At 38.3% G+C, this 25,029-nt stretch overlaps 1 protein-coding gene across 9 annotated transcripts in view; it reads right to left on the bottom strand.

Annotated features, from left to right (window-relative positions):
* Positions 1-24,012, bottom strand: part of ZNF280D (zinc finger protein 280D) — a 50,404-nt gene extending 26,392 nt beyond the window's left edge. For 5 of the 9 annotated variants that reach the window (XR_001523497.3, XR_002002115.2, XM_015638654.2 and 2 more), the window contains exons 1-6: positions 23,848-23,955; positions 19,001-19,152; positions 15,248-15,313; positions 14,772-15,142; positions 8,406-8,523; positions 1,097-1,206 (exon numbers count right to left, since the gene is read on the bottom strand). Coding sequence is in view for 7 of the 9 variants with exons in the window: in XM_015638654.2 (XP_015494140.1) it covers positions 1,097-1,206; positions 8,406-8,523; positions 14,772-15,142; positions 15,248-15,313; positions 19,001-19,145 (810 nt within the window). In the remaining 2 variants the exon portion in view is untranslated. Of the gene's footprint in view, positions 1-1,096; positions 1,207-8,405; positions 8,524-14,771; positions 15,143-15,247; positions 15,314-17,359; positions 17,394-19,000; positions 19,153-23,235; positions 23,490-23,847 lie in introns of those variants that run through there. The other 4 variants (XM_015638652.2, XM_015638655.2, XM_015638651.3 and 1 more) reach the window with 4 other exon arrangements.
* Positions 24,013-25,029: the final 1,017 nt, after the last annotated feature.

Genomic DNA, 25,029 nt, shown 5'->3' with positions numbered 1-25,029 from the left:
TATGTTGAACTGTACATAAAGAACGTTTAGCCAAAGAGCCATCTCATGAAACTTGTGACTTTCAAAAGTACAACACACTTCATAAAAAGATGCTATTAAGTTTCCAACAAAATAAGAATGTTTCAGAGGACAGATTTTTCTCCTGCCGAATAATGGTTCTTCCCATGCAGGACTACTTTCCATAAGCCTACTAGTAAGGAGTAATTTCCTGCTGTGGAAATGTAGCTCAGTATCCTAACTAAACACACTTATTCAATGGGTTCTTTCATTCAGTTGATGTACTCAGTGCAAAAGCTACTTTGCACAAATAACGATTTGAAAAAGATAAAACTCTTGGTTTTTTTTCCACTGCTATCTGTATTTCTTAATTATGTTTCAGAGCGGAAGAGGATGGTAATTACTCTTTAGGGTACTGTAACCCTGTAAATCAGAACCATTTGTGAGAACAGTAACTCAGATCCTCGCAAATTTGTGTTATACAGTAGCTAATTACTCCTTTTTGGTTTGGATATTCAGATTGTATACAGACTGCAAAGCCACTTCTCTGTGCCTTAAACGAAATACATATGCCTGAAAATTTTGAGAATCTTTGCCAAATGATAAATATTTTCCAGAAAATACTTTTTCCAGAAATAGTGGTAGACAGTTTCACAATCAGATGAAGCGATGCTCAGTTTCTGAGAGCTTTGTTTACCAGTGTTTAAGTATGAACTACCAATGAAATTCTTCCCCACAGCTTAAAAACTTTTTTATCTATTAAGTATCAAGTATTTTTATCTTGCTGTACCAAGTGATACATCAAAATAAAACAGTAAGTTTACACTTGTGTCAGCTGCAGTCTTATACAGATGTGGGTCACCTGACTGTCTATTCTCATAGACACTTACCTTCAGAAAATTGGAAAAATGAGGCAAAAAGTAGCAAGACTTAGAGTTCCTGTCTTGCTCTCCATGACTGCAAGACTTTGAGCATTTGGCTCTGGTTGAACAGTAGACAGAAGCCAAACTAGCTTCCCATCAAACCATGGCACTCTTCCATAAACAAGGAGAAGCCCACAGAGGTTGTTCTAATGCTTACAAGCCCCAAAATATTTTACCTTCATATGATTTTTTAGAGGATCCATAAGATTGAAATGTATATTACATTTTGGACAAGCCCGTGGAAAAGGTCCTCCATTTTTAATGGTGCTGGATACAGCATCTGTCCCTGTAAAATTTAAAACATATAAAGACTCAGAATTCACAAGCAGAGTACTCAATTCAGTAGTAGTGGTATTATTCCAGCAAAATATGCTACTTCAAACTAAAACTATTACCATCAATGAAACTGTAGTAACCATAGGCAAGGCTTTACAAGCATCTTTTAACTACTCCTCCTTCTTCCTGAACCGACTTGGAGTTTGTTCTGTTTGATACAAACTGATAAACAGATTTTACAAAATCTTATCAACAAACAAGGAAACAACACGTGAGGATATGAAGGCAGCATGATAGGGGAGAAAACATTCCTTCTGTGCACCATCAGCCCACCCCATCCTGGACAGGATGGGATTTTGGTGTTTGTTTAACAAACTTTTCAAACAAACATGTAAAGCCTGTTTTCTGCCATGACCAATCATCATCATGATAGGGTTCAGATAACTAGCTCTGAAAAGGAATTTCACCATTTGGTTTTCTTAATGATGAGGTTATTTCTCTCTGGAGAGTTGTTGGAATCTAGGCTTATTCAAATGCATTAGTTCCGTTGACGAAAGATGTCTTTGGAGAATCTAGAGAATAAATCCTCTAAATTAACAACTACGCCCAGTAATTAAAGGAAATAATGCTTCTGTTATCAACATAAATGATTAATGCCTTTTAAACAAAAGAGATATTAAAGCTTTGTATTAGTTTAAACTTTAATGAATAAACCCAAGCTTTGAGTTTTCTCCAAACTGTAAACTGTATCAGAGCAAGAGCTAGTTTTCCAGATGAAATTCTCTTGCATTCTCAAGTCATTCACAGATCTGGAGGACTCCATATTAAGTAGCTTAGATGTTAAACACAGGAAACAACATCTCAACAGCAGTGTCAACTGTTCCCTGCCAGGACTATGAAAAGATGAAATAAAAATGAAAACATAAATACAAGGGAATGAGTAAGTGTATGAGTTAAGACATTACCATGCCAGTGTGTTATATATTTTTACACAAAAAGAGTCCTGCCTAGATCATAAATAAACAGTAATTTTCCTTAAGATAACTATTTTGCTAAGAACCATTATTAAGCATAAAGTCCTTCACATGAGTGGATGGCCATGTAAAAGATGTACCACAAAACAGTGCTGCAAGTCTTCACTATTACAGTTGGCAAAAATTTTGACACATCACAGCTCAGTGCAAACTGAGTTGAAGAAAACCAGTCCTGCAGCAAAATCTTGGGTTCTGCAGTGCTTCAGTGCTGGATTCTGTGATAGATTAGAAATTGGTAAACCAGCATGTGATGGCTTAGAGACAAACTCAGCAAAATAAGGTTCTCAGTGAATATGATCTACTTTTTTACTGAATTCATCAAGATCCTTCAGTTATCTTTTTTTATTATGGGCTGCAGCACAGTATCTATTTCACCTCAACGAGGGTGGAGGAAATTTTTTGCTGCAATGTTCATGTTATAGCCACATCCATCTGGTTGCTGGAAAGAGCAAACGAGCTCTAAATAAGACATGCAAAAACCCCAAATCTGAAATTATTCCAAACAATGATTTTAACATTATAGGAGAGAGGATGTCTTGGAAACGTCAAAGAATATTTGGTGTTGAATAGAATCTGGTCTATTGCCTACTGCAATCACTAGAAAGCATGTCTTGTCTCAGGACAAAAATGCACCTAATAGTTAATACTCTGAAACAGCCAGACTAGCTCTCTTCTTTCAGGGAAGGAAAAAAACTTTACAATAACATCCCTTCTTTGAAACAGATCTTCTCCCCTCCCCACTACTATTTGAAACTGTATCAGAAGCACTGCTGAAAAAAAAAAAGGGGAGGGGGAGGATACTGCAAAACACACTTTGCAATAATTAGTCAAAATACAGAATCACAAAATTATTTAGGTTGGATCTTTGAAGGTCATTTTGTGCAACTTCCCACTCAAAGCAAGTCTAATCTTATGGTCAGAGCTATGTCCAGTCAACTTTTGACTCTCTCCAAGGATGGGGACTCCACAATGTAAGTTGTTACTGCCTTGCGTGGCATTGTTAAAATGATTTTTTTTTTCCTTCACCTAATCAGAATTAGTTCATAAATTCAGCAGTTACATAATTAAGTCAAGAATTCTTTTAATCTTGATTTTCTGGTTGGTTGTGTTTTGAAGCTTCAACCCTCTGCTCCCTTGACACCAAAAATGTGAACTCGGAGAATGAGGTCAGGGACACTTATTTTTATCATCTGTCTTCAAATGACTAATTATTGCCCTACAGAATTCAAACCTACCTACCAAACAATAAAGGTCTAAAATCTGACTAGGTAACCTCAGGTAAATTAATTTGTAAAGGTATATAAATCCTTGCATAGAATATTTTTTTTTATTTTATGGCATAAAAGGAGTTACTTACACTGCCTTAAGAGCATTAAAAACACTAACCAACTAAAACACTACAGATATGTTAGCTTTCTCCCTGACACAGAGGCAGGACTGCCCGCTAGACCACTCCATCTTCCTACCGTTTGGAATCCACTTTGTGCCTGTGTAACTGTTGGAAGTTACCTGTAGCCAAAACAGCCAAGTTGCTTCTAGCAACACCTCATTAACCTCGGCCTGTTTTGGAGTTACACTGTTGCCTTCAGAAGTAGCAGGAGGTTTAGATACAAAACCACTCTCATTTAGACCTACAGCACTTAAATTTAAAGAACCTTGTTTATTTCCCATAGTAATTAGAACACATTAGTGATTACTGCAATTTAGAGTCCACACAATGTAGTTTAAAGATTTTCCCAACTAATATGCCATACTGAAGTTAAGAAAACAATATCCAATTCAGACTGAAGGCCCAGGCCAGTGAAGCAGGAAAAGGGTAAAAGCGAGACATACAAACCCACCTCTGAAACCCCAATAAATCATACTGTGGCCACCTGAATTCATTTGGCCTACTTTTCACATCTTGAATCTAATCTGAGTCAAGGTGAGTTCACAGTAATAAAGTTAAGATAAAGTTAAGATACACAGCTGTTTTCTGCAATGTCCCCTACTTGGAACAAGCTCTGCACTTCTCATGGAAAACACCTCTCTTTTTTTTCTGGTTCTGTGTTAATGCTATTTTAGTTTGTTATATAACTCTGTAAACAGCAGTTTGCATGTAAAATGAAAAAAGTGTTGTAACTTCTAATGACCAAGCACAGCACACTTATCTGCTCTATTCTTCTGAAAGAACAATACATGTCCTTATGGTCTGCAGTATTTTGTCCGAAGAAAATCACTAAAAACAAATAAACAAACAAAAAGAAAAAAGCCAAGAAAACAAAAAATCCACAACAAAACAAAAAACAAAAGAAACCACAAACAAAAAACCAAAGCAGAAACAATAAAAAAATGGAACAAAAAAAAATCCCCAAAAAACCAGACTGGAAGACACCAACAAAAAAAAAGCCCAAAACAAAAAAAATCCCCCAACAACTTTGAAATTGGCTGTGGCTGGTCAACATGCCTATAAACAATTGGCTCCATCTTGTCAGAATCCCATGGCTCTGTCACTGTAAGATTACCCTTGATGATATGAACTTAATACACAGATCAGTCCTCAGTAGATCTGAAGGACACAGCTACAAACCAAGAAGTCTGACGGGCCAGCACAGGTCTTGTAAACCTCTCACAGTGACAGACTGCAAATAATCTTAAGACTGTAATAAAATATGTCAAAGGTTTCAATTCTGGACACAATGACCTAAGGTAAAGATATTCTGCTATAGCCCTCCCCTCCCCAATGGCATAGCTGCTTCAATGACTTCTCAGGGTGTAGCAAGAAGCTCAGTAAGTAGAGATATCTTGTGTCACAACAAATTATTCAAACTTCTGAGAGGAAACAAAACAGCCCTCTGTCACCCATACCTGTATTTACTCAGTGGGAACTATCTAAACTTAGCCAACAGTCTGGAGAACGTTCCTCATTCTATGCACATAGGCAGACTCCCAGCAGGGAATGCTGATCAACATCTTGGAAAATCTCCCACACTGTGCCTGATACATGGGAAAACATAATTCATTTGATATATAGATACCTAAACATCCTAGCATTCTCCTTCATCATACACCTTTCCTTCTTTTTGATAAAAATAAACGTATTAAGGTCAAATGCCCCACTATGTATTGTTTGCCTAAGGTTCATTCATTCACACATTCCCAAAATGATCAGGTTATTAATTAGATGCTACTACTTCCAAGGGAGTTTTAATTTACTTATACTCACTGTGTTAGGTATATGAGCTGCTTACATTGACATATGTCTTGCTCAGCAAAAGCTTCCACAGAGCTGGTATATGACCTTAGCATTCCTCTGTATCACTGAGGATCAGAGCCATCTAGCCATCAACCTACAGCAGGAATTGCTGCTGCTGCTATATATTAAACTATGTGTAGCTGTGCAAAGAGGGCCAGGGAAAAGGTCTGACGAAGTTTACAAGGAGTTTCAGTGAAGTATTCTACTTGACTGTTGAAACCCCAATTTGGAAACAAGGACTATTTTAATAAGTTAAAAAAAACTGTTCGTAATTCCAATTTTAAAAGCTTAACCCATCTGTGATAAAAATTTTGAAGACTCTTTTATACATTTATAAAGGTGAGTAGTCTTAATCTACACAACTCTGATTTATAAATTCTACTTCAGAAGAACCATAATACTAGCAGAATACACACAGGTATGCATTTTAGCTCTGTTGTTTGTTCATGAAATAATTTAAGCCTATTTTGAAAACTAATACACCAACTCCAAGTATTATTTAGTACCTTGCTGGTATAAATCAGTTTGACACCTCTTACCATTGAAGTGCTTCTCTCAGCTGGAATGTGGACACAAGAATTCCTTGAATCACCCATATTCCAGGCTAGTTTGTCTAACTCTCTGCACAGCAGATCACACAGACTTCAGGTACTCAGGATAACAGGAAAAAGCAGCACCCAAAAATTCTTGCTTGGTCACTTTTTTCTATTAGTGAACACTTCTGAAGCTATTACCCAGGAGTTGGCTATGCTCATACACACAATATTCCTGTGCACCACATCCATGATGGCAAGGAAAGAGTGAAGTACACTGGCTGCACCACCACCTTGCTGACAGTCTTATGAACACACAACACCACCATAAAAACCTTAATGCTGCTCTGTGCATCTGTGCTGGCTGGGCCTGATTTTATAAATTATGGAAAAAAATATCAGAAATAGTAACCTAGAATAAAAGCACCAAATGTAGTGTGGTAACAGAACAGGCACATGAAAGCCAGATTACATCAGGCCTCTTAGTGCACTGTCCTGCATCAACAACTCCCATTCATCTGGAGCTATGGATTCACGAGTGCAGTCCCGCCAACTCCACAAGGTCTTTTGGTCACAGCAATTTCTCATTCCTCCAAGTGGATGAAGTTTGTGGGAGAATGTTCTCACAATATGCTCAGAAAGCAAGCTACATTTTACATACATCCCCAGTGCCATCTGACCTGCATGGAGGAGTTACCAATGCTGTTTACCCCATACACCACCACCTATTCAGCAGCCTAAGACGATGCTTGGTTAGTGTCCATTAGCAACCTGTCATTTCCCTGCTCAGATCTCAGAAATAAATGCTTATGCTATACTCAGCTAAAAAATGTCTTTCATGATCCACATGCCTAAGTTATACTGTCCTGAAGAGTATCAAAGGCCAGTTCCCAAAATTATTCTGGTTTTAAATACTGTGTTCCAAAATGTCTTGTGCCTACAGTGCTATTTAGGAATTAGGGAAGCATAGCACCAACACAGGCAAGTAGGCTTTGGCATACATGAACATGAATTTCATATCATTACATGGCTTCACCAAGCAAGCAAAACTACAAAATACACAGACACCTCCTTTCTGCAAAGTGAAATGTATCTTAAATTTGTTTTCTGTGTCAAAACCACTCATGTTTCAACCTACAATAATAAAACTTTTATTTTAACTTTCAAATCCTATTGCCATCTTACAGAAAAAAACATAGACTAAGTATGGCACATTTAAAATGCTTTGAATTGCAATCAGTGCTTTTAAACATTTCAAATTTTCTCAGTGAGAGACTAATACAAGTAATTTTTAAGTAAGCAAGCTAAGTCTCCAAAGTTAAAAAAAAACAAACCCACAAACAATTAAAATTTAATACCTGTCCTTTGGAGAACAAGAACTGGAATACTGAACCGTTTGTGAAAAACAAATACTTAACAAAAAGCTATTTAACCCAAGACAAGAATGACACCAACAGAATGGATGGACACAAGCAAAATACACTGCTAACCCTTCACCGATATATTTCTGGAGTGAATACCCAAACTGAAAATGCAAAACCATCACATGAAGCTGAGCAAAATAGCTACCCCTCTGTCCTACGTAACTTCTTAGCATGACCAGTCAGGCCACCCACTGTACTTAACTTGTTACCTCAGGGAAAAATCAGAAGTCATTGTCATCCACAAGTTACAGACAGAATAATAGGATTCTTGTCAGCTATTACAGAATACAATCCTTCAAAAAGGAGGGAAGTCCCAAGTTATAGCCTTCTTAAGACTGAAGACACTGCATGCTTCAAATCTACTTCATCTGCTTTAATACACACACAAAAAAAAGGTGCTTTTTGGCTTCTTTTTAAGTAAATTAGATATTTACTGATGAAAAGCTAGTTGAAAAAAAAAGGTTTTGTTGTCAAATTACATACTTTCTCCCTTCTTTTCAGGAATTACCTTTTTGATCTGATCTCCTCCAACTGCTGCATACAGCAGTCAGAAAACCAAGATCATCCTCTCAGGGAATCCATCCAGCAGACTCGGTTCTTCAGGTACTGTTCACAGCCCCTCTTTTTAACTAACAGTCTTTTCCTATTCCCACTGGCTAAAGAGTGAGGAGTATACTAAAAACAAACCTTTACCTGTCCATAAAGATACACTATATCTGGCAATGCTTTTTCCCATCTAAATGAGCATTATAAGAAGACATCAGTTGATTTTATCGTCAGTCTAATGCACTGAAAAGCAACATCTGACAACACAAGACTCTGAAGTTTATTTCATTAAACATTATACAGTGTTATGTACAGGGGGAAGAAAAAAATAGCTATACTATACTCTAGAAATCCTATTTAAAGTTATAACCCAAAGATCTGCACTAAACGACATTAGGTTGTTTCTTTCTCTTATCAACTACTATAGTTATACCCACCTGTTACATTCACTGCTGGCCCAGTCTGGTACTGTGGAACTCCCGAGTTGTGTCTCACACCAAACAGTATACCAGATGTATTATCTGGTGCATCTGGTGGAGAATCCATAATATAATCCTAATAAGATATTTTCAAGAGGGAAAAAAAATTTGAGGTTTAATTATTTTTTTACTTGCAGGTTTCAAAGGGTTTATTTTAAAAACATATGATTGATTAAAAGTACTCAGAAGTACTCAGCTGAAAATCAAGTTCATTACAATCTCCCTAGGATAGGTTTTTTTGACATTTTAATAAGGTTGCAATTCTCATTAGTGCTTGTTAGTTTTTATAGCTGTGTATTCAGAATAGCAAAAACAATCCTAAGACCTGGGAAAGACCATTTAATGAAACATCACTAATCTGTTTGAATTGCTAATTGCAAAGGCTTTTGTTCAAAAAACTCTGATGATGTTTCAAATTACACTTGATTGTTTTTCAAAAAAACCAAATACTTTCTTCTGTCAACCTAAACTCAGGCATTTGCTTGTTAATTCCTGCACAACATCTTGCTGCATCTTAAAAGATCAAAAAACAGAACTCAAAAGTAGCACAAACTTGTATCAAGTACAATCTTCTCAAAGCAAGATGGTATTAAGATCAAATTCTAAGTGCTCAAGTTTTAATGGAAGTAAGGGGTTCTAAAGCACCTTGACTGGGAAGGGCACTAGTACCAGATACCAAGGGGTTTTTTCTTTTATGTAGAGTAACTTTGGAAGAATTTCCAAATATAATATAATCAAACACTCTTTTCAAAGCCCAGCTAACTAAAAGTTGGTTCATGTTTCCCAGCACCCTGTTAAATTAAGTTTTGTGCATCTCCAAGTACAGGTCTTCTTTTACCTTTCATTTTAAAAGGTCTGCCCTTTAGTACATATAGTACACATAACCTAAAAAATTAAAAATAGTCCACATTCCTTGTCTCCAGCACAGAAAACTGTTAAAACAATTCCACTGATCTATAACAATAGTAGCAGTTCCACTGTTACTATAACAAGTAACATTTGGAGGAAAAAAACCCAAGAAATTTAGTTCTCTTTACAAATATTTACAAGACCGAGGTAGGAGAAACATTTTTCAAGATTCATCAATACTGGTCACATTTTAATAGGCCATTCATCCTATAACAATCTGAAACATCAAATATATTCAAGAATAGCTATAAGCAGTTAAGAAAAAACATTAGAGTTAGGTTTAATTTTAACACTAAGGTAGGAATGCAAAAATACTGGCAATTTCAACTCTGAAATAAGGCAAATTGTTACACTTCATCCAAGCTGTTTTGTGAAACAAAAAATTGACAAAAGTAGGGCTATCATCCTAAAACAAAAATAAATTTTAAATACCACCTAATATACATACAGAGACCTTGTCATCAGTGCATCCATGAGACAAAGGCCAAAATACATTTTGCTGAACAAACTGCTTCCCATTCAGAACTGTGCTACTTACTTGAAAATATCCCTGTGGAAGTTACCACATGTTTAACCACCACCATGTAAACCAAACTTAATGGAAAGAAATCTAAAGGAGCACAAGTACATAAAAAGGTATGATAGTCTGGTTTAGAACTCCTAAATACCAGAACAAATAGGAAGATGCTAGTCCCCATCCTGCCTTTTTACTGTACATCTCCTTAAATGAAAACCCCTCAGGACCTTTATAAAGAGCCCCTCTTTCTTCTCTTGAATCACACAATTCGCTGTAACCAAATTAAAGAGAGATGTTCAGGAGTAGCTGTGGAAATAATAACTGAATTTCTGTGCTGTATTGTTATGAGTAACAGCTACATGAGCTTCAGTCATGACAGAGCAGGTGTTACTGTAGCCACAAGAGTTTCAGAAGAGCCAGTGAAAGGACAGCAAAGGACAGACTGCAGGCCACACCTTAAGCACAGCTAATGCTCAGGGGATAAACCTGCGGCAGGCTCTGAGTACAGAGCCCTATGCACACCATTTATATTTGAAGTGTGACCACTACAACAGCTAGGTACAAACACTGCATCTCTTACTAGTCTGTGATTTCTTTGTTTTTATGTTCTGCCAATATTTTAATTTTTAACAAGATCACAGTTTGGGTATTTTGATGACATGGGTACATCTCCCCAGTATACACTAAACATATCCAGCAAGCAAAAAAAATGTAAAAACAGACACACTGAATACTCTATCACCTAAAAAATATCACCTATCTTTCAAAAAGTCCTTTTCTGTTGTCAGGTATTATTTTAATGTAATATGGCTCTGTCATTTTACATACAAATCTCCCAATATTGAGTAATGCTTTAGAAAACAAATGTTTAAAAAAAACCAAAACAAAACAGCTTTACCAGATTGATGAAAAAAAAAAAAATCAAATTAACACGTATAGATGCTCTCACATGCAGAAAGGCAAAACCCTATCTTTTTAAGTTAATTTCCTAGGGCTCAAGTGAAGAGAGGTATTACACAACTACTTGTAGTTTTCTAAGGGACCAGTGACAGTATTAGGTTCATAGACTGCTGCTGCTGTTGGACATGAAAAAAAGATGCTTGATTCCAGTTCAAAGGCAGAAAAAGATGATTAGAAGGCCTTATTATCTACCTTTTAGTACCTTTTATAAGGTACTAAATAAGGTTCCAATACAGCCTTAACATGATTTGTAAAGGGAACAACACCTCTCTAGTCCCATTGGTGGAACAAGAGAAACACAGTCAGCACAGCTGTACAGATTTGTTTTGAGAAACATAAGTTATTTACAGAAATTGTCCTTGAAAGAAAGACTTTCTTGAGAAATTTTCTCTTGAGAAAGAAATCAGCCACTGGCAGGCTGAAAACCTTTTCAGACTCAGAAATATCAGGCCCATAGTTTGCATCCTAGATTTTCAACTGTGGAACCCTATATGGCAATTGGTAACTAAACCTATCCTGAAAAATTACAATGCATAGTACTGGACCTTTGTTCTCTCAAAATTACCTAGGAACAACCAGAACCTGAGTCACACTGACTGAGGAAAGTGCCTAATAAGGACAAGACAGAATTGGCTGTGGCTTAGTGCATTCTGAGCACTGAATTACAGAACATTATCGCTGCTAAGGACAAATTTTTCTTAAACAAGAGGATAGTCCTATGCTATGAAATGCAACAGCAGCTCTGATTGAATTAAAATTGCTGTGAACTGTATGACTGAAATAAAAATCAACTCTAAATTTCTGGAACTGCACAGCAGTTAGTACACAGCATGTACAGCAACAACACAAAAAACAGACTGACTTACTTAGGAAGTCAGTGAATCAAGCTCATAATTGGAAAGCGGTATTTCAATGATAAAACTGGAATACCAAACATTGACAAGAGGCAAATTATAGACCTGTTGAGAAATTGAGGAGATATGTGTTTCAACCCAATAGGTGATCAAAAGCAACCAGTTCCCACAGAAAAAAATCTCTTGACACCCCGAGATTAAAAAATATTGCACTGTATTTAGAATGCAAAGGCATCTGAAGGATGTTCAGCTAAAAAAGGGTCCTGTCAGTGTCCAGCTATACCTCACAGTGATCTTCACAACATGGTATTTTCAAAGATAACTTTCAACACCTGGAAGCTGAAGATCCAAATGTCAAATGCTTTCCAGAAAAACTTTTTTGAAGCTTTTGCCACTTAGGAAGGAACAAGCTAGGAAGAAACAGAAAATGTGTGAACAAAAATGTCACAGAAAACCCAAGGCAAAAAAATCATCACTATAGAACAGCAGCACCCAGTGAAATAAACACTAGATGGGGAGTGGCTGAGGAACCCCAAAACCCTAAGGAGCTCTTGAATGAAGAAAATTCAAACTAAGGACATGAGTCAAAATACAGGTAGTACACACACAACACTAAGAAAAGCAAATGACATCATGTGGCAGGAGTGATTAAAAATCACACAACTTTGCCCAAGACACTAAATTATAATACCTCCCTAAAAAACAGGCACATCAGACAAGCTTCTTCCTCCATAAAAAGTGTAAAATCATCAAATGGTAGTAACAATATAAACAAGAAATCAAATTCTAGATAATGCTGAAACTGACAATACAGTTCTGAATTTACGAAAGTTAAGCTAAAGAGAAGGAAGATTCACCATGTCTTAAGAAAGGAAAAAGAATGCAGACAAAAAACTCTTATTAAAGGTACTTAAGAATTTCTTAACAGGTGAAGAATAGGATGTTACATTTAAGACAGCTTAAAAAAAAATAAGGGCTCATGAAAATCATGATCGAAACGTCAACATTGTAAAGAAACTGTGTAAGGCCGTAACTTCAACAGTGAAAGCTTCAAGAGACCACAGAACCTGTGCTGTGGATATCCCAGATAAGGGTGCATTACTTTCTAAAGCTTGTCTGTCTAACCTGGAATAGACAGAACTGATTGATATATGGTTAGAGAACCTTTTCCATGTCCTATTTCAGGCTGCAACTTCTTCAAACAGCTGTTTCTCCATCCTGCCATGGAAAAACAACCTGCAGATTTTGACAAAGTAACACTATAGATACTTAACTAAAGTCTCATCTGTAACAATAATGAACTTAATGAAGGAGAAAGAAGTCTCACAAAAGGTGCACTCTGCATGCTTTCTTTAAAGGAAATCATTGTCTTGATGAGCTATGTCCAGCTTATGTATACTCCGTGGTAAAGTTCAGCTTTCTTAGCTCTGTTTCCTCTGAGGTTTTGTCATGAAAACAACACAGAAGCCCCTACCAGCTTTGTCTGTTAGAACAAAAACATGAGCATGTATGTGTGAGGGAAGGAGAGGGCTTTCTTTTGCAGTCAAGATTCTGCAGGACCTACTAGCACATCTTAAGAGGATTTAATGAAGCGTACTACGTCATCAGTAAACCTATAAAAAATTTCAGAGATTTGAAATATGTGTATACATCATGTAAAGTAGCAAAGCTTCTTGCTTCATAAAGAAAGATTTAAGATGACTAAAGAAGCAACCTAGATATCCTATTGATATCTGGACTTTTAATTATATAATTTCTTAGGCCATCTTAAGAGTGACAGACTAATTTAGCTAACCCACTTCACCAGACACACCCACAATTTTTCTCTGCAAACTATCAATCAACTGCTGAAGACTCAAAATTAGAAAGTATGAGTATTTTTCCTATTGAGTTTGCCAGATTCAGCTAGCCTGTAGATAGACAATGATTACATTACTGTTTTAATTCTGTTTTTCTTAAAATACAGCCTCTCATCAGCAATTATTTAGCCACAAATCTTAAAAAGAACACCCAATTCCAATCCTCATTTTAATGGCCTAATTAACTGCTCATTCAGACTGATTGCCCTGCTCAGCAAATGCAAAATCCATTATGCTGCATGATTTTTATTTACACCAAAAGACTGATAACTGAAACAACCTCAGGTATGTGTATTTGCATGGACAATGGAAATGGTGCATACTGTCAGGCTTCATTTTAACCTGACAATAGTAGCTAATATTATAGGTACATGGTGTGAACAGTTTCAGCGTAAATTATTTTCAGTAAAAGTATTGCATCAGTTTACCTCATACAAATATGGAATTTCAATCCTCATTCTTTCTCTCACATATGCCCAACAAATAAGGCAACAAAACAATGTCTAACTCAACTCCCTCACATTTGGGGTTTTGTGGCAACCCAGGAAGGTCTGTGACACATGACATGTGCACAGTTCCCTTATAGGCTTTTCAAGCAAAACAAGTATGTTGCCAAATTGCTTCACCTACTGATCAGGCAACTTTAGGTTGCTTAAACCCCTTTACCATACTATTGTTTCACAATGCTTTCATTCATGTGCCACATGAATGAAAAAGGAAAACCCACTAAGAAACTACTACTACTACAGCAATCTCTTAAGAATCAAAAATCCCAAGGTAAGGCACTCAAAAAAACAGGGGGAAAACCCACAAAGTTGCTTTACACACTAAATGCAAGCTACTTTAAAATGAAATTATTTTATCAATGCAGAAGATTCATCTCTGAGCAAATAAATCTGTAAAATTTAGAAAATGGATTTGCAACATTTCTCCACAGAACATAAAGAACTCAAACAGTACTAATTTCTCTGGTGTCTAGGATTTTTATTTAACGCCATTTTACTCTTACTAGAGCTATCATCTTTGAGTCTTCCAAATCAGTATTTCCAAACATATATTTTAATTTATCAGTGCAAGGTTATGGTCCTAGAATCTTTACAGCTAACATAATGCTAGTTTATAATCTAGTCCAGATCTTTAAAGCACTAGACTGAGACAGCATGTTCTTCATTAATTTATTCAAAAGTAATCATACTTCTTACATTTTAAATGCATAAAAATTTACCTGATTGAGTATTACAGGCTGTGCTGTTGCAGTAGTCTCTGGCCTGGATACAGGTTGAGCCACTACAGGAACTGTGTTGTTTCTTGATACTGGCTGTGTTGTCACTGGAATGGTTACAGGTCTGCTAACAGGCTGTGCTATTCCAGAACTTGACCCAGGCATCTGCTGTGTCGATAAACATCCAGTAACTGGTCTCTGCAGTGTTAGTGAAGTTCCTGAAGCATTCACTGTTACAGTCAAAGGCTGAACTGCCACCGAGCTGGTCACAGGTCTGGGCACAGTCTGAAAGACCGATGGGGCAGGCATGGCACTGGGGCTGGAGGCAGGCGTCACGTAATGCTGACTCTCAGACTTGAATGTAGTGACTGTACCTGTTGCAAAGGATTCCAAAGTTATCTCTTTGTAATTTTGCAGTTAAATGTTTCATAAGTGTTGTGGATTTTTTTATTAATTACCATATTAGGACAATAAAGTACCTCTACTGGGTGCACCATTCTGTATCCCCCTTCGTGATGAGCTGATGTTGACTCTGTTCAATATATCTGTCAAAAGTTACATTTATCTTAATTGCAAATAAATTAATAGCTTCATTGCTTTTGAAATTTAAAAGCTGCATTCATATACACTAGTTAAGCCAATCAGGATTTGGCTTATAAATTAAAATGTTATTTCTAAAACAAAAACCTGGCAACACCAAGTGAGATTTGTACAAATTAGGGTATGCTCCTCCACTCCTCTTTGGTTAAGCTAGTTCACTTGAGAATCTCAATGTTAATTTTCTTGGAGACAGGTGAACACACACATAAGAGTACAAACAACAACAACAAACAGACATGGCATGAACATTTCAATTTGCTGATTATAGTGCATTCATTTACATCTCTTTTTCAAATATATGTTTCCCAAATACTAGAACTGCTCTCCACTAAAGGAAGCATTTTCTCTAAACCTGCAATGATTTAATTTGCTTCTGTATTAGCAAAATACAGCACTTACAAGCTGGATTCTAGACTTCATGATATCATCCATTTCTCAATGTGAAAGGAAAACACACAGATCAGCAACCAATGGAGTCATATTACAATTGCATTACAAGAGCACTGATTTTCTTACATATCCTACATGGTAGTCTGTGTCCAGAGTTCTAGCTCAGCAAGAGCACATGCAATTTCTTAAATTATGTTTACCCCCTAACTAATGCCACTGATATTCCTCTAACTTTTCTGTCTTAGTCTAGGATTTCTGACCATTTCAGGAAGTTACAAAAATATTCATTAAAACAAAATACTCTTCTACTCCCAGATTCTCAGTTCCATTAGTGCTGCTGACAAGTTGCTTGCTCTGACCTGTGAAAATATGCATATAAAATTAGATTGATTCTCCAATATATCACCCAAAAGGCTTGAAGTAACTTCTCAAACCAGGGTCAAATTACATCAGGTTCTCAAACAATAGATCTCAGAGTATCTACACATTGTGTTTAATAACCTTAAGGCCATTTCCACCAACAATGGCTCATTAGTAATACACTTCTCCAGTTGACAAATCTATCTAATAGCAGCACAGCTCCAGAAGATCACAGCTTTCAACCTGCCACCTGCATTTAGATCACACTAATAAAACAGCTGCAACCAACAGATTTAAACAGGTTTGCATTATTTAAGATATGAAAAAATTTGGTCCTGTAACAGTAATACTATTTTTATTTCAACATAACAGTAACTACAAATAAGGATTGAATTATTTTGGTATTTAGCTGAATACACACATTTTGTCAGTGTAAACAAACCTATACCTCATATAGGAATTCCAGTGTGAAATTAAGCTTAAGCAACGTCTATCTACAAAAGAACAGTTTTTCTAAAACTTACATCTCACAAAGCATAGCCAAGACATCTGATGTGCACACATTCTAAATTACAAAGGAAGATTTTATTGCTTTTAAAAAGAACATTTCAGGAAGTCAGTTAATTGAAGTTATAAACTACATTTACATGACTCGACTGATTCATCACAGACTTGATGTGCACTTCCCCTCTTTCATCGAAGTGTTATTTGTTCTGTTTAGGTGAAACAGCACTGAAGCACAAGTGTGCTGACATGCAGAGTAACATTTTAAAACACTAACAAATTACAGGTTTGCATCATTATGAAGCAAGAAGCAAGAACAATAAGCACTAACTGTAGGAAAAATGAGCAGTCACAGAAAAAGGTAAAGGGAACAAAGTGTGAACTACTTTTCATCCCAGCTAAAATAATCCTCCAGTACACCAGAAGGGACACTTGATACTACACAACTCTCTGACAGCAGGTGAAAGTTGAGGTTTAATTATTTCCTTCAAGTTTTCCATATAGTCTGTACAAAAACTAGTAATTGTACTGTCAGGAAAAGGTTAAGAAAATGAAATGCATTATAGAAACTACACCCTTCAGAAAAATTAAGACCTATACATGAGTTTTTATTTGTCATCAATTTTTCATCTGATCAGGTGCAAACTAAACAGTGATAAGCAAAGCTGAACTCATGGTATCTTGCCTATCACCAATAACAAACTGAAGCCTGACTACTGCCAGGTAGTACTACTTACAAGCCAGAGAAGAACTGAGGTCATTCTTCCATAGCTGTTTTTGATAGTGAAGTAGAAGATTATAAAGAGAAAAGTTGAGGAAAGGGAAGGAAAAAAGATAAAGTAACAAGTTACACCATAAATTACTTTACTTGTGTCAGGACCGAGTATGGACAGCACTAGAATAAAAAGCAAACATTTTACGTCTCTATCTTTTACCAAAGTTCTTGAAGTTCACAAAATTATAGTTTTCACCTGAATTATTTCTATCCTCTGGCTACAACAACTGCATTCAAACTTGGCATGTTTGTTGTTCCAACACATGCTAGTTGCTCTACACCATGACCTACTGCCAGTGACCAACAGCAATCCAGAGGTCTCTGGACCTTCCAGATAACAGTACAGGTATTTTTCAGACATTCTAGATGTTTGTAACTGCAGGAAACCTAGAGTTATTTTAAAATAGTCTTCAAATTTTTCAGAGTACTCACCACTCTTAAAAAATATTTTCTGGTAAGTACTTAAATATCAGATTCAGTATTCTTTTCATATTTAAAACTGGTTTTCCACTTTTTAACCTTGTGTAAGAAGCCTTTAACTTACTATCGTAGTGAGCAAAAATGTTAATAGATGCAAGATGAAAGTATTGTGAACTAAAGTGTCTGAACAGCTAGTAACAGCTCTGAAATCCATGCAGCAGTGTAACAGACAGCCTCGTGTAACATTTTGTCCTGGGATTCTTCACTGCAAATTATACACCTCCAGAAAACTACAATGAAAATCTTGGATACAAGCATTGGCAGAGATGAGGCAGAAACTCTGAGGAGTAAACCTCACCAGACAAAGTCTTGTGCCAGGGACACCTTAGGTCAGAGCTCTTACAAAGTGACTACAAGATGGATACACAAAAAAAAAAATTCACGACTAAAGTTAATTAAAATAACAAAAAAAAAAATTCTTCTTTACTTACCTACCAAAGCCCAAGCATAGGACAAGCACGGAATCCTGACACATCTGTCATCACAATCACCTAACCTCACTCCCTGCGCTTAGGAGAAAACTAGGGAACTTGATGAAAAAAAAAATCTATTTCACAAAGGATGGGTAAATTTATCAATAAAAATCTACTTTACAGACAGGCTTTCAGTATTTTCATATTAATCATTTTCCAGATTGCACTTTTATTATAGACACTATTAAGACAGCTACCCAGGTTTTGTCAGAATGATGTTCACCAACACATGAAATGAGGGGTGGAGGAAAAGAAATGACTGTAACAGGGAGACTTAAATTCATGCACATTCTTTTAGTAGGGAGACACTCCCAAATATACAACTAAATATTAACTGTACTGTAAGCAATTGCATGCATCATTTCAGCTTTGTGTATACTGGCTTTTAAACTCCACCACTAATGCTAAAACCTTCAAATGTCCTTACTTGACCTCAGAGATTTAAGGTTAGAGGTAACCAGAGCTGCGCACAACCTGGGGTTTAAGACAGAATTTCTTAAGAATTCTGATTTTCAGTAAGACAGAGACATACAGCTTTAAGATTTGGACTATCTTAAGTTGTACTATCAAGAATTCTATACTTTCAAACTAAATTTGATTTTCTATACCTTAAAAGACCTGTTTTAAAGTATGGAAAAGCGTTGTCTTACATGTAGTAGCTGGCTTTGAGCTGGAGATCTCCCCAACAAAGATTGGCTCATCATCATCATCCTCATCATCCTCTTCCACTTCTCTCACTCTCTTTTGCCAGGGTTCTAGCTCCTCCTCTTCACATTCCATGAATAATTCTGCCATCTTGAGACTAGACAGTAAAAAAAACCAAAAACACACATACCAAAACATTCAGTATTTTCATTAAGTACTTCACTGTTCAATAAGGAATACTGCAATCATCAATAATTCCCATAGAATGGTCTCCCTCCCTCCACGTTCTTTACAGATTGAACATGATCTGATACAGGAGATCAAAGATACAAAGATTGTCAGAATGGTGATGTGGCATCAATTACTTGCATGCTCATCTTTGCTATTAAAAGAGAAAAGACCAAAGATATCCTTCACAGAATTTAAGCTGTTTTTGTATAAAACACCGGTAACTATCAGATGAAGCCTCTGACACCATAGTGAAAGGTATCTTTTAAAAAATACTCCTATTCCAATCACAAGAAATGTGAAGGGCCACAAAACACATAACTGAGTTAGTGAAACATTGATCACAGCTTTGTTTTCTCTGCATCTGAAAAAACCCAACACAAACAAAACAAAACCTCACCCACAAAACCCAGAGCTTACCAAATTTTCTAAGATTTTGCCAGGGCTTCCCATATGGTCACATTTTCTCTAAACCCCAACAAAACCTATACAAAATTCCCAAAAACTCCACAAAACAACATCAACAACAACAAGCAAACCACTCACAAAAAAACACTTCAAACAAAATACTCCACAATAGCAAAATCCCCAAGCAATGCCTACAATGCATTGTATATTGTTTCCATTATCAATTGATCTGATAAAAAACTTGCATAGATCTCATCAGATGGAGTCCTTCATACATATGTTTTCTTGCAGTAAAAAAAAAAAGTCATGTACAGAAGTAGTAATGAAAAAGATGTACCTTTCGGAATTAACCAAATTTACATCAGCATTTCTTATGATTGGTTTTATTTGTTTTTCAAATAAACAGAGATGGCAAATAAAGTTTTCTTTTTTCTTTTAACATTCTTTAACATAATCTTGAAAGTATTTCTGAACAACAAAATAAATGAGAAACTCTGCTATTTCCTCACACAGAGTACCAATCATCTAGTAAGACTAGCAGAAATATATAGTCTTTAACAGTTTATCGCAGGGGAGCAGACAATCATCCTCTACTTATAAGAGAAAGGGGCTGGTGTTAGCACATGTTAAGTCTTGAGATTAAATAAAGTAGCAAAGCTTAACTCCTTTGCTTCCTCCATCAGCTTAGGGTGCTGAAGTCAAACATGGTGCTACAAAAGAACAGAATAGTAAACTAAAGTCTTGTATGCGGTAAAGAGGAAGATTCTGAAGTGATTTCCACTTGACAGAGATGACATGGGCCACATGCCAGGTCTTAGAAAGAGAATCAAGCTTAACTCTATAACTTTTTCTTCTCTGTAGGGCACTTTTCATTTAGAACACTTTTTAATAACACCAAGGCAAAGTTTAATAAACTTTAAGGCAAAATAAATTGCTATTTCAGAGACTTCTTTTATAGAACAGACAACATAAATGAGCAGTGTTCTTATTTTAAGAACTTAGTTTTACTTGACCTCAGAGGGAAAAAAGTAATAAATCATAAAATGTGCTCAGAGGATGCAATACAATTTATACTAAAACCACAAAATAGGCACAAGCAATGATATGTTAGCAGAATCCTAACAAGATACATGTGATAACCTCACCTACACTATACAGCAGCTGATTTTTTTCTTAAATACAGTTAAAAGGAATTTGATAATATATACCTAGGCCTTTAGAAAGTGACACCAACTGGTGAAATCTCTTATGGATATTTCATTTTATGAATCAGGATATACACATTAAGATACTATTAAAGGTAACTCAAAATGCAGAGCATCTTTTAAAAGGCAAGTATCAGGACTCATTTCCCATCTTTTAACCTAATATTTTAATTCAATGATATAATTTGAAGCCAAGCTCTCACTGACTTCTTTTTTCCTGGGAAGAAAGCTGACCTAATGAATTCCTGTCCTGCTCCTACACTTCTTCATCAGTTGTGCCAGCACAACTTAGAACAGAACTATGGTGTGAAGCAGGGCAGGTTAAAAATAACCTGGCCTAGTAACAGTTTTATCACCACAACTGAGAGGTCAAAAATCTGTAACCTGAACAATCAAAACTGCAGTAAGGGGTAACAGATTGGATTAGAGGAGATGTGCAGGAACAGCTCCTGCAAGCAGTCTCCATTGACAAAGGAAACATCTACATCCATTTTTGGAGTACAAACAGATTCCAAATTTTTAGCTTCTTTGACTACATTAACACACAAAATGTATTCTAGGAATCCTGCTAGCAGTTGCCCTCAAAGACAAAATCAACAGTGAACACTTCCCCCACTCTGCTCAAATATTCTCCAGTGGTGGTGAAGTGTAAGAAAAGTAAGCCTACTGATAATAGCCTTTATCTTTCTAATTTTTTAATAGGTATAAGCATATATTCATGCTTATATACACATTTCCTTAAAGGTAGTCCATGGATCTGAGAGGTCCAAAACTCCACTGCAGTGCTGCGGACTCAAAGAAAGTGTTAAAAGTGTTGAAATCAGTACTGTAAGGTAAAGCATCAAAATCGTGAGCAAGTTTTTAAATAACATTATAGGCTATATCGAGATACTGCCTTAAAAAGCTACTGCCCATCTAAAACTAAGCATAGCCATGAAAGTTCATTAGGCAGGTGCAAATAACCAACAACCTGCGAAACACAAGTCCCTAGTACATTATTATAGTTACTAGAAAGGGGATGAATTAAAAACCTTATACAGGACAGACTGAAAAATTAGAGCTCATTTCCCAAAACAGCAATAAGCTTCTGATGAAGAAACTGATTTAAAAGCACTATTTCAGCCATCTTTATCATGGCAGTTAGGTTTAAAAATACCTAACTTTATTAAAATCCAGGTGTCTTTATAACCTCTTTAAGTTAGGATTTAAAAGCATTCACATTGAAACAAAAAATTATATAACATTAGCAAATGTATAAAGACTGTAACAGCTGTAGTGAAAACCGCAGAATGATCTGTAGAAGAGCACCATAAGGATGGACAGAAATTGGCACTATAGAAAATTACTACATTTTCTATACTATACAGATATCGTATATTATATAGATATAGTATATTATAGTATTATAATTATGTATTATAATTATAAAAATATATTATAGCACAGAAAATCACTAGATTTTCTATACTATAATATACTATAGTAGATGCAGGCACAAAAAGACTTAAGAGTTATTGAAAACCCAGTTATCACTTCAAATGGGAATTTGACTGTTCCACTGTTAAGCTCAAGTGAGCATTCCAATACTCAAAACTTCCTTGGATTGCCTTAAAATCAAATAACTAATGAAATTAGTAGTGAGCTTAGAATGAGGACATCTACATTAACCCAAAATTTTTCAGACTAGCCTTGTCACCTTTCCATAATAGAACCACAAAATATTCTGAATTGGAAGGGTCCCATAAAGATCACAGTGTCCAGCTCTTAGTCCTGCATGTGATATCCCAAATAACCCCACCACGTGCCTGAGAGCATTGAGAAAACTCTTCTGGAACTGTAAGGTTTGGTGCTGTAACCACTTCCCTGAGAAGCCTATTCCAGTGCCCAAGCACTCTCTAGGTGAAGAATCTTCCCAATATCTAACCTAAATCTTTCCTGACACAACTTCAAACCATTCCCTCGGGTCTTGTCACTGGTAACCAGACATCAGTATCTGCCCTCCTCTTTCCTTCATGAGGTCTGCCACGTGGGCTCCCCTCAGTCTCCTCTTCTGTAAGCTGAACACACCAAGTCACCTCAGCCACTCCTCGTATGGCTATCATCTGTTACTCAAATAATTTGTTCCCCCACTTCAATGCCCAGAGAAGTTATCTTACGTACTACACGGATCATACGATGGACTACATGTTGCATTTCTCAGATAACGTCCCATACAGGCACATAACTTTGCACCATTAATTGAAGGGTGTGCAATCCACAGCTCCATCAGGAGTGGGAACAACTAGGTTTTAACTGAGGGCTGCATTTGTTTAGGAGCAAAGAAACAATGACCAAGCTAAAACTGCACCTAAGAATTGTAAAAAAACCAAACAGTAAACCAATTTCCCTCAAACACAAACCTCAGCAGCCAACGCTATCCTCTGAGCCATGAGAAGGCACAAGCTCCGCCTTGGGAAGGGCAATATCGGCGGTGCCAGCCCGCCAGCAGCTCACGCCGCCGAGCCGCCGTGGTGCCAGGCCGCGGGAGCAGCTGAGTCCCGAGGGCGGCCGAACAGCAGCCGCTGCAGCCCGACCGCCCCGCGTCCCGCCCCTCACGCCGGGTGACCGCCGGCACTGGGCTCGGGCTGCAGGCTCCGGTTCGGGTGAGGCCCGCACGGCAGAACAGCGGCCGGCGGGGAGGAGGCCGAACCGAGCCGCGCCGCCAGCACCGCTCTTGCTGTTAACGCCCGGGGCCCCTGGAGGGCCCCACGCGGCCAACGGCGGGCGGAGCGAGCCCTACCAGGGCCGCCCTCGAGGGCAGAACCGTCCGGTGCCAGCGGGGTGCGCGGGCGGTTCACGGGAGCCCTCGCAACGCGGGGGCCCCGCTCGGGGACGCCAGGCCGCGCTCCGACCTAAGATGGCGCCGGTCTTGCCGGCGACAATCCCCCCGCGCCCGTCCCCGCCGAGCGCCGCTCCCGCCGCCCGGGGAGCGCGGCAGGGCGGCCCGGGGGCATGGAGCGGGCAGACCTTACCGTGCTGCGCGTCCGCAGGGGCCGCGGTGGGGCCGCCGCTCCCTGACCACACAGGCCGGCGGGGGATGGGGCAGCGCCGACTGAGGCGCCTCGCTCACCTCACCGGGGCGCGGCGCCACCTCAGCGCCGCCGCCGCCGGGGGAACGCGGGCGAGAGGCGGGGGCAGCCACGGCCCCGCGCGCTGCCTGACGGGAGCCGCGGGTCGGACACATCGCGGTGCCCGCGATCGGGGCGGGGCCAGGCCGGGGCGGGGCTGGCGCCATGTGCTAGGCCTCACACCCCGGGACGGCACCGCCGCCATGTGTTGGGCCTCGCAGCCTGGAATGCTATCGCCGCCCTGTGCTGAGCCTCACAGCCCCGGTACCAGGAACAGCTGCTGGTTTTGGGCTTCCTGACCCGGCACTGCGCTGCTGCCGTGGGCCGGGCCTCGTGCCCAGCAGCCCCAGCCCAGCCTTGCGCTGCCCACCCACTTACTTGGTGAGGGCACACAGGGCCACTGCCACGCTATTAGGGAAATCAGCCAGTATCAACACAGGCTGGGGACTGAACAGATTGAGAGCAGCCCTGCCAAAAAGGACTTAGAAGTTCTGGTGGATTCAAGGCTTAACATGAGTTATCAATGTGCGCTTAAAGCCCAGAAAGCCAAACTTGGCCTGGGCCACATCCAAAGCAGCATGGGCAGCATAGGAGGGAGGAGATTCTGCCCCTCCACTTTGGTGAGGCTCCACCTAGAGTACTGCATCTATTTCTGTGGTCCCAGCACAGGAAGGACATTGACCTATAGGACCAAGTCCAGAGAAGGCCACCAGATTGATCAGAGGTACAGAGACTTCTCATATGAGGAAAGGCTTGAGAGATTTGGGATTGTTCAGCCTGGAAAAGACAAAATTTCAGAGTAACCTAATTGCAGCCTTTCAGTACCTGAAGGGAACTTACGGGTAAGATGGGGAAAATTATTTACCACAGTCATGCAGTGAGAGGACAAGGGGGAATAGGTTCAAATTGAAAGAGAGTAGGTTTGGATTAGAGAGTTGGTTTGGATTGGATATTAGGGAAAAAATTCTTTAGTGTGAAGGTGATGAAGCTCTGGAACAGGTTGGCCAGGGAAATTGTGGCTGTCCTATCTCTGAACGTGTTCAAGGCCAGGTTGGATGGGGCTCTGAGAAACTTGGTCTCACTTTG

Source organism: Parus major, chromosome 10, assembly GCF_001522545.3.
Source record: "Parus major isolate Abel chromosome 10, Parus_major1.1, whole genome shotgun sequence".
NCBI classification, from domain to species: Eukaryota; Metazoa; Chordata; class Aves; order Passeriformes; family Paridae; genus Parus; species Parus major.
This window is presented reverse-complemented; position numbering and strand designations above follow the sequence as displayed.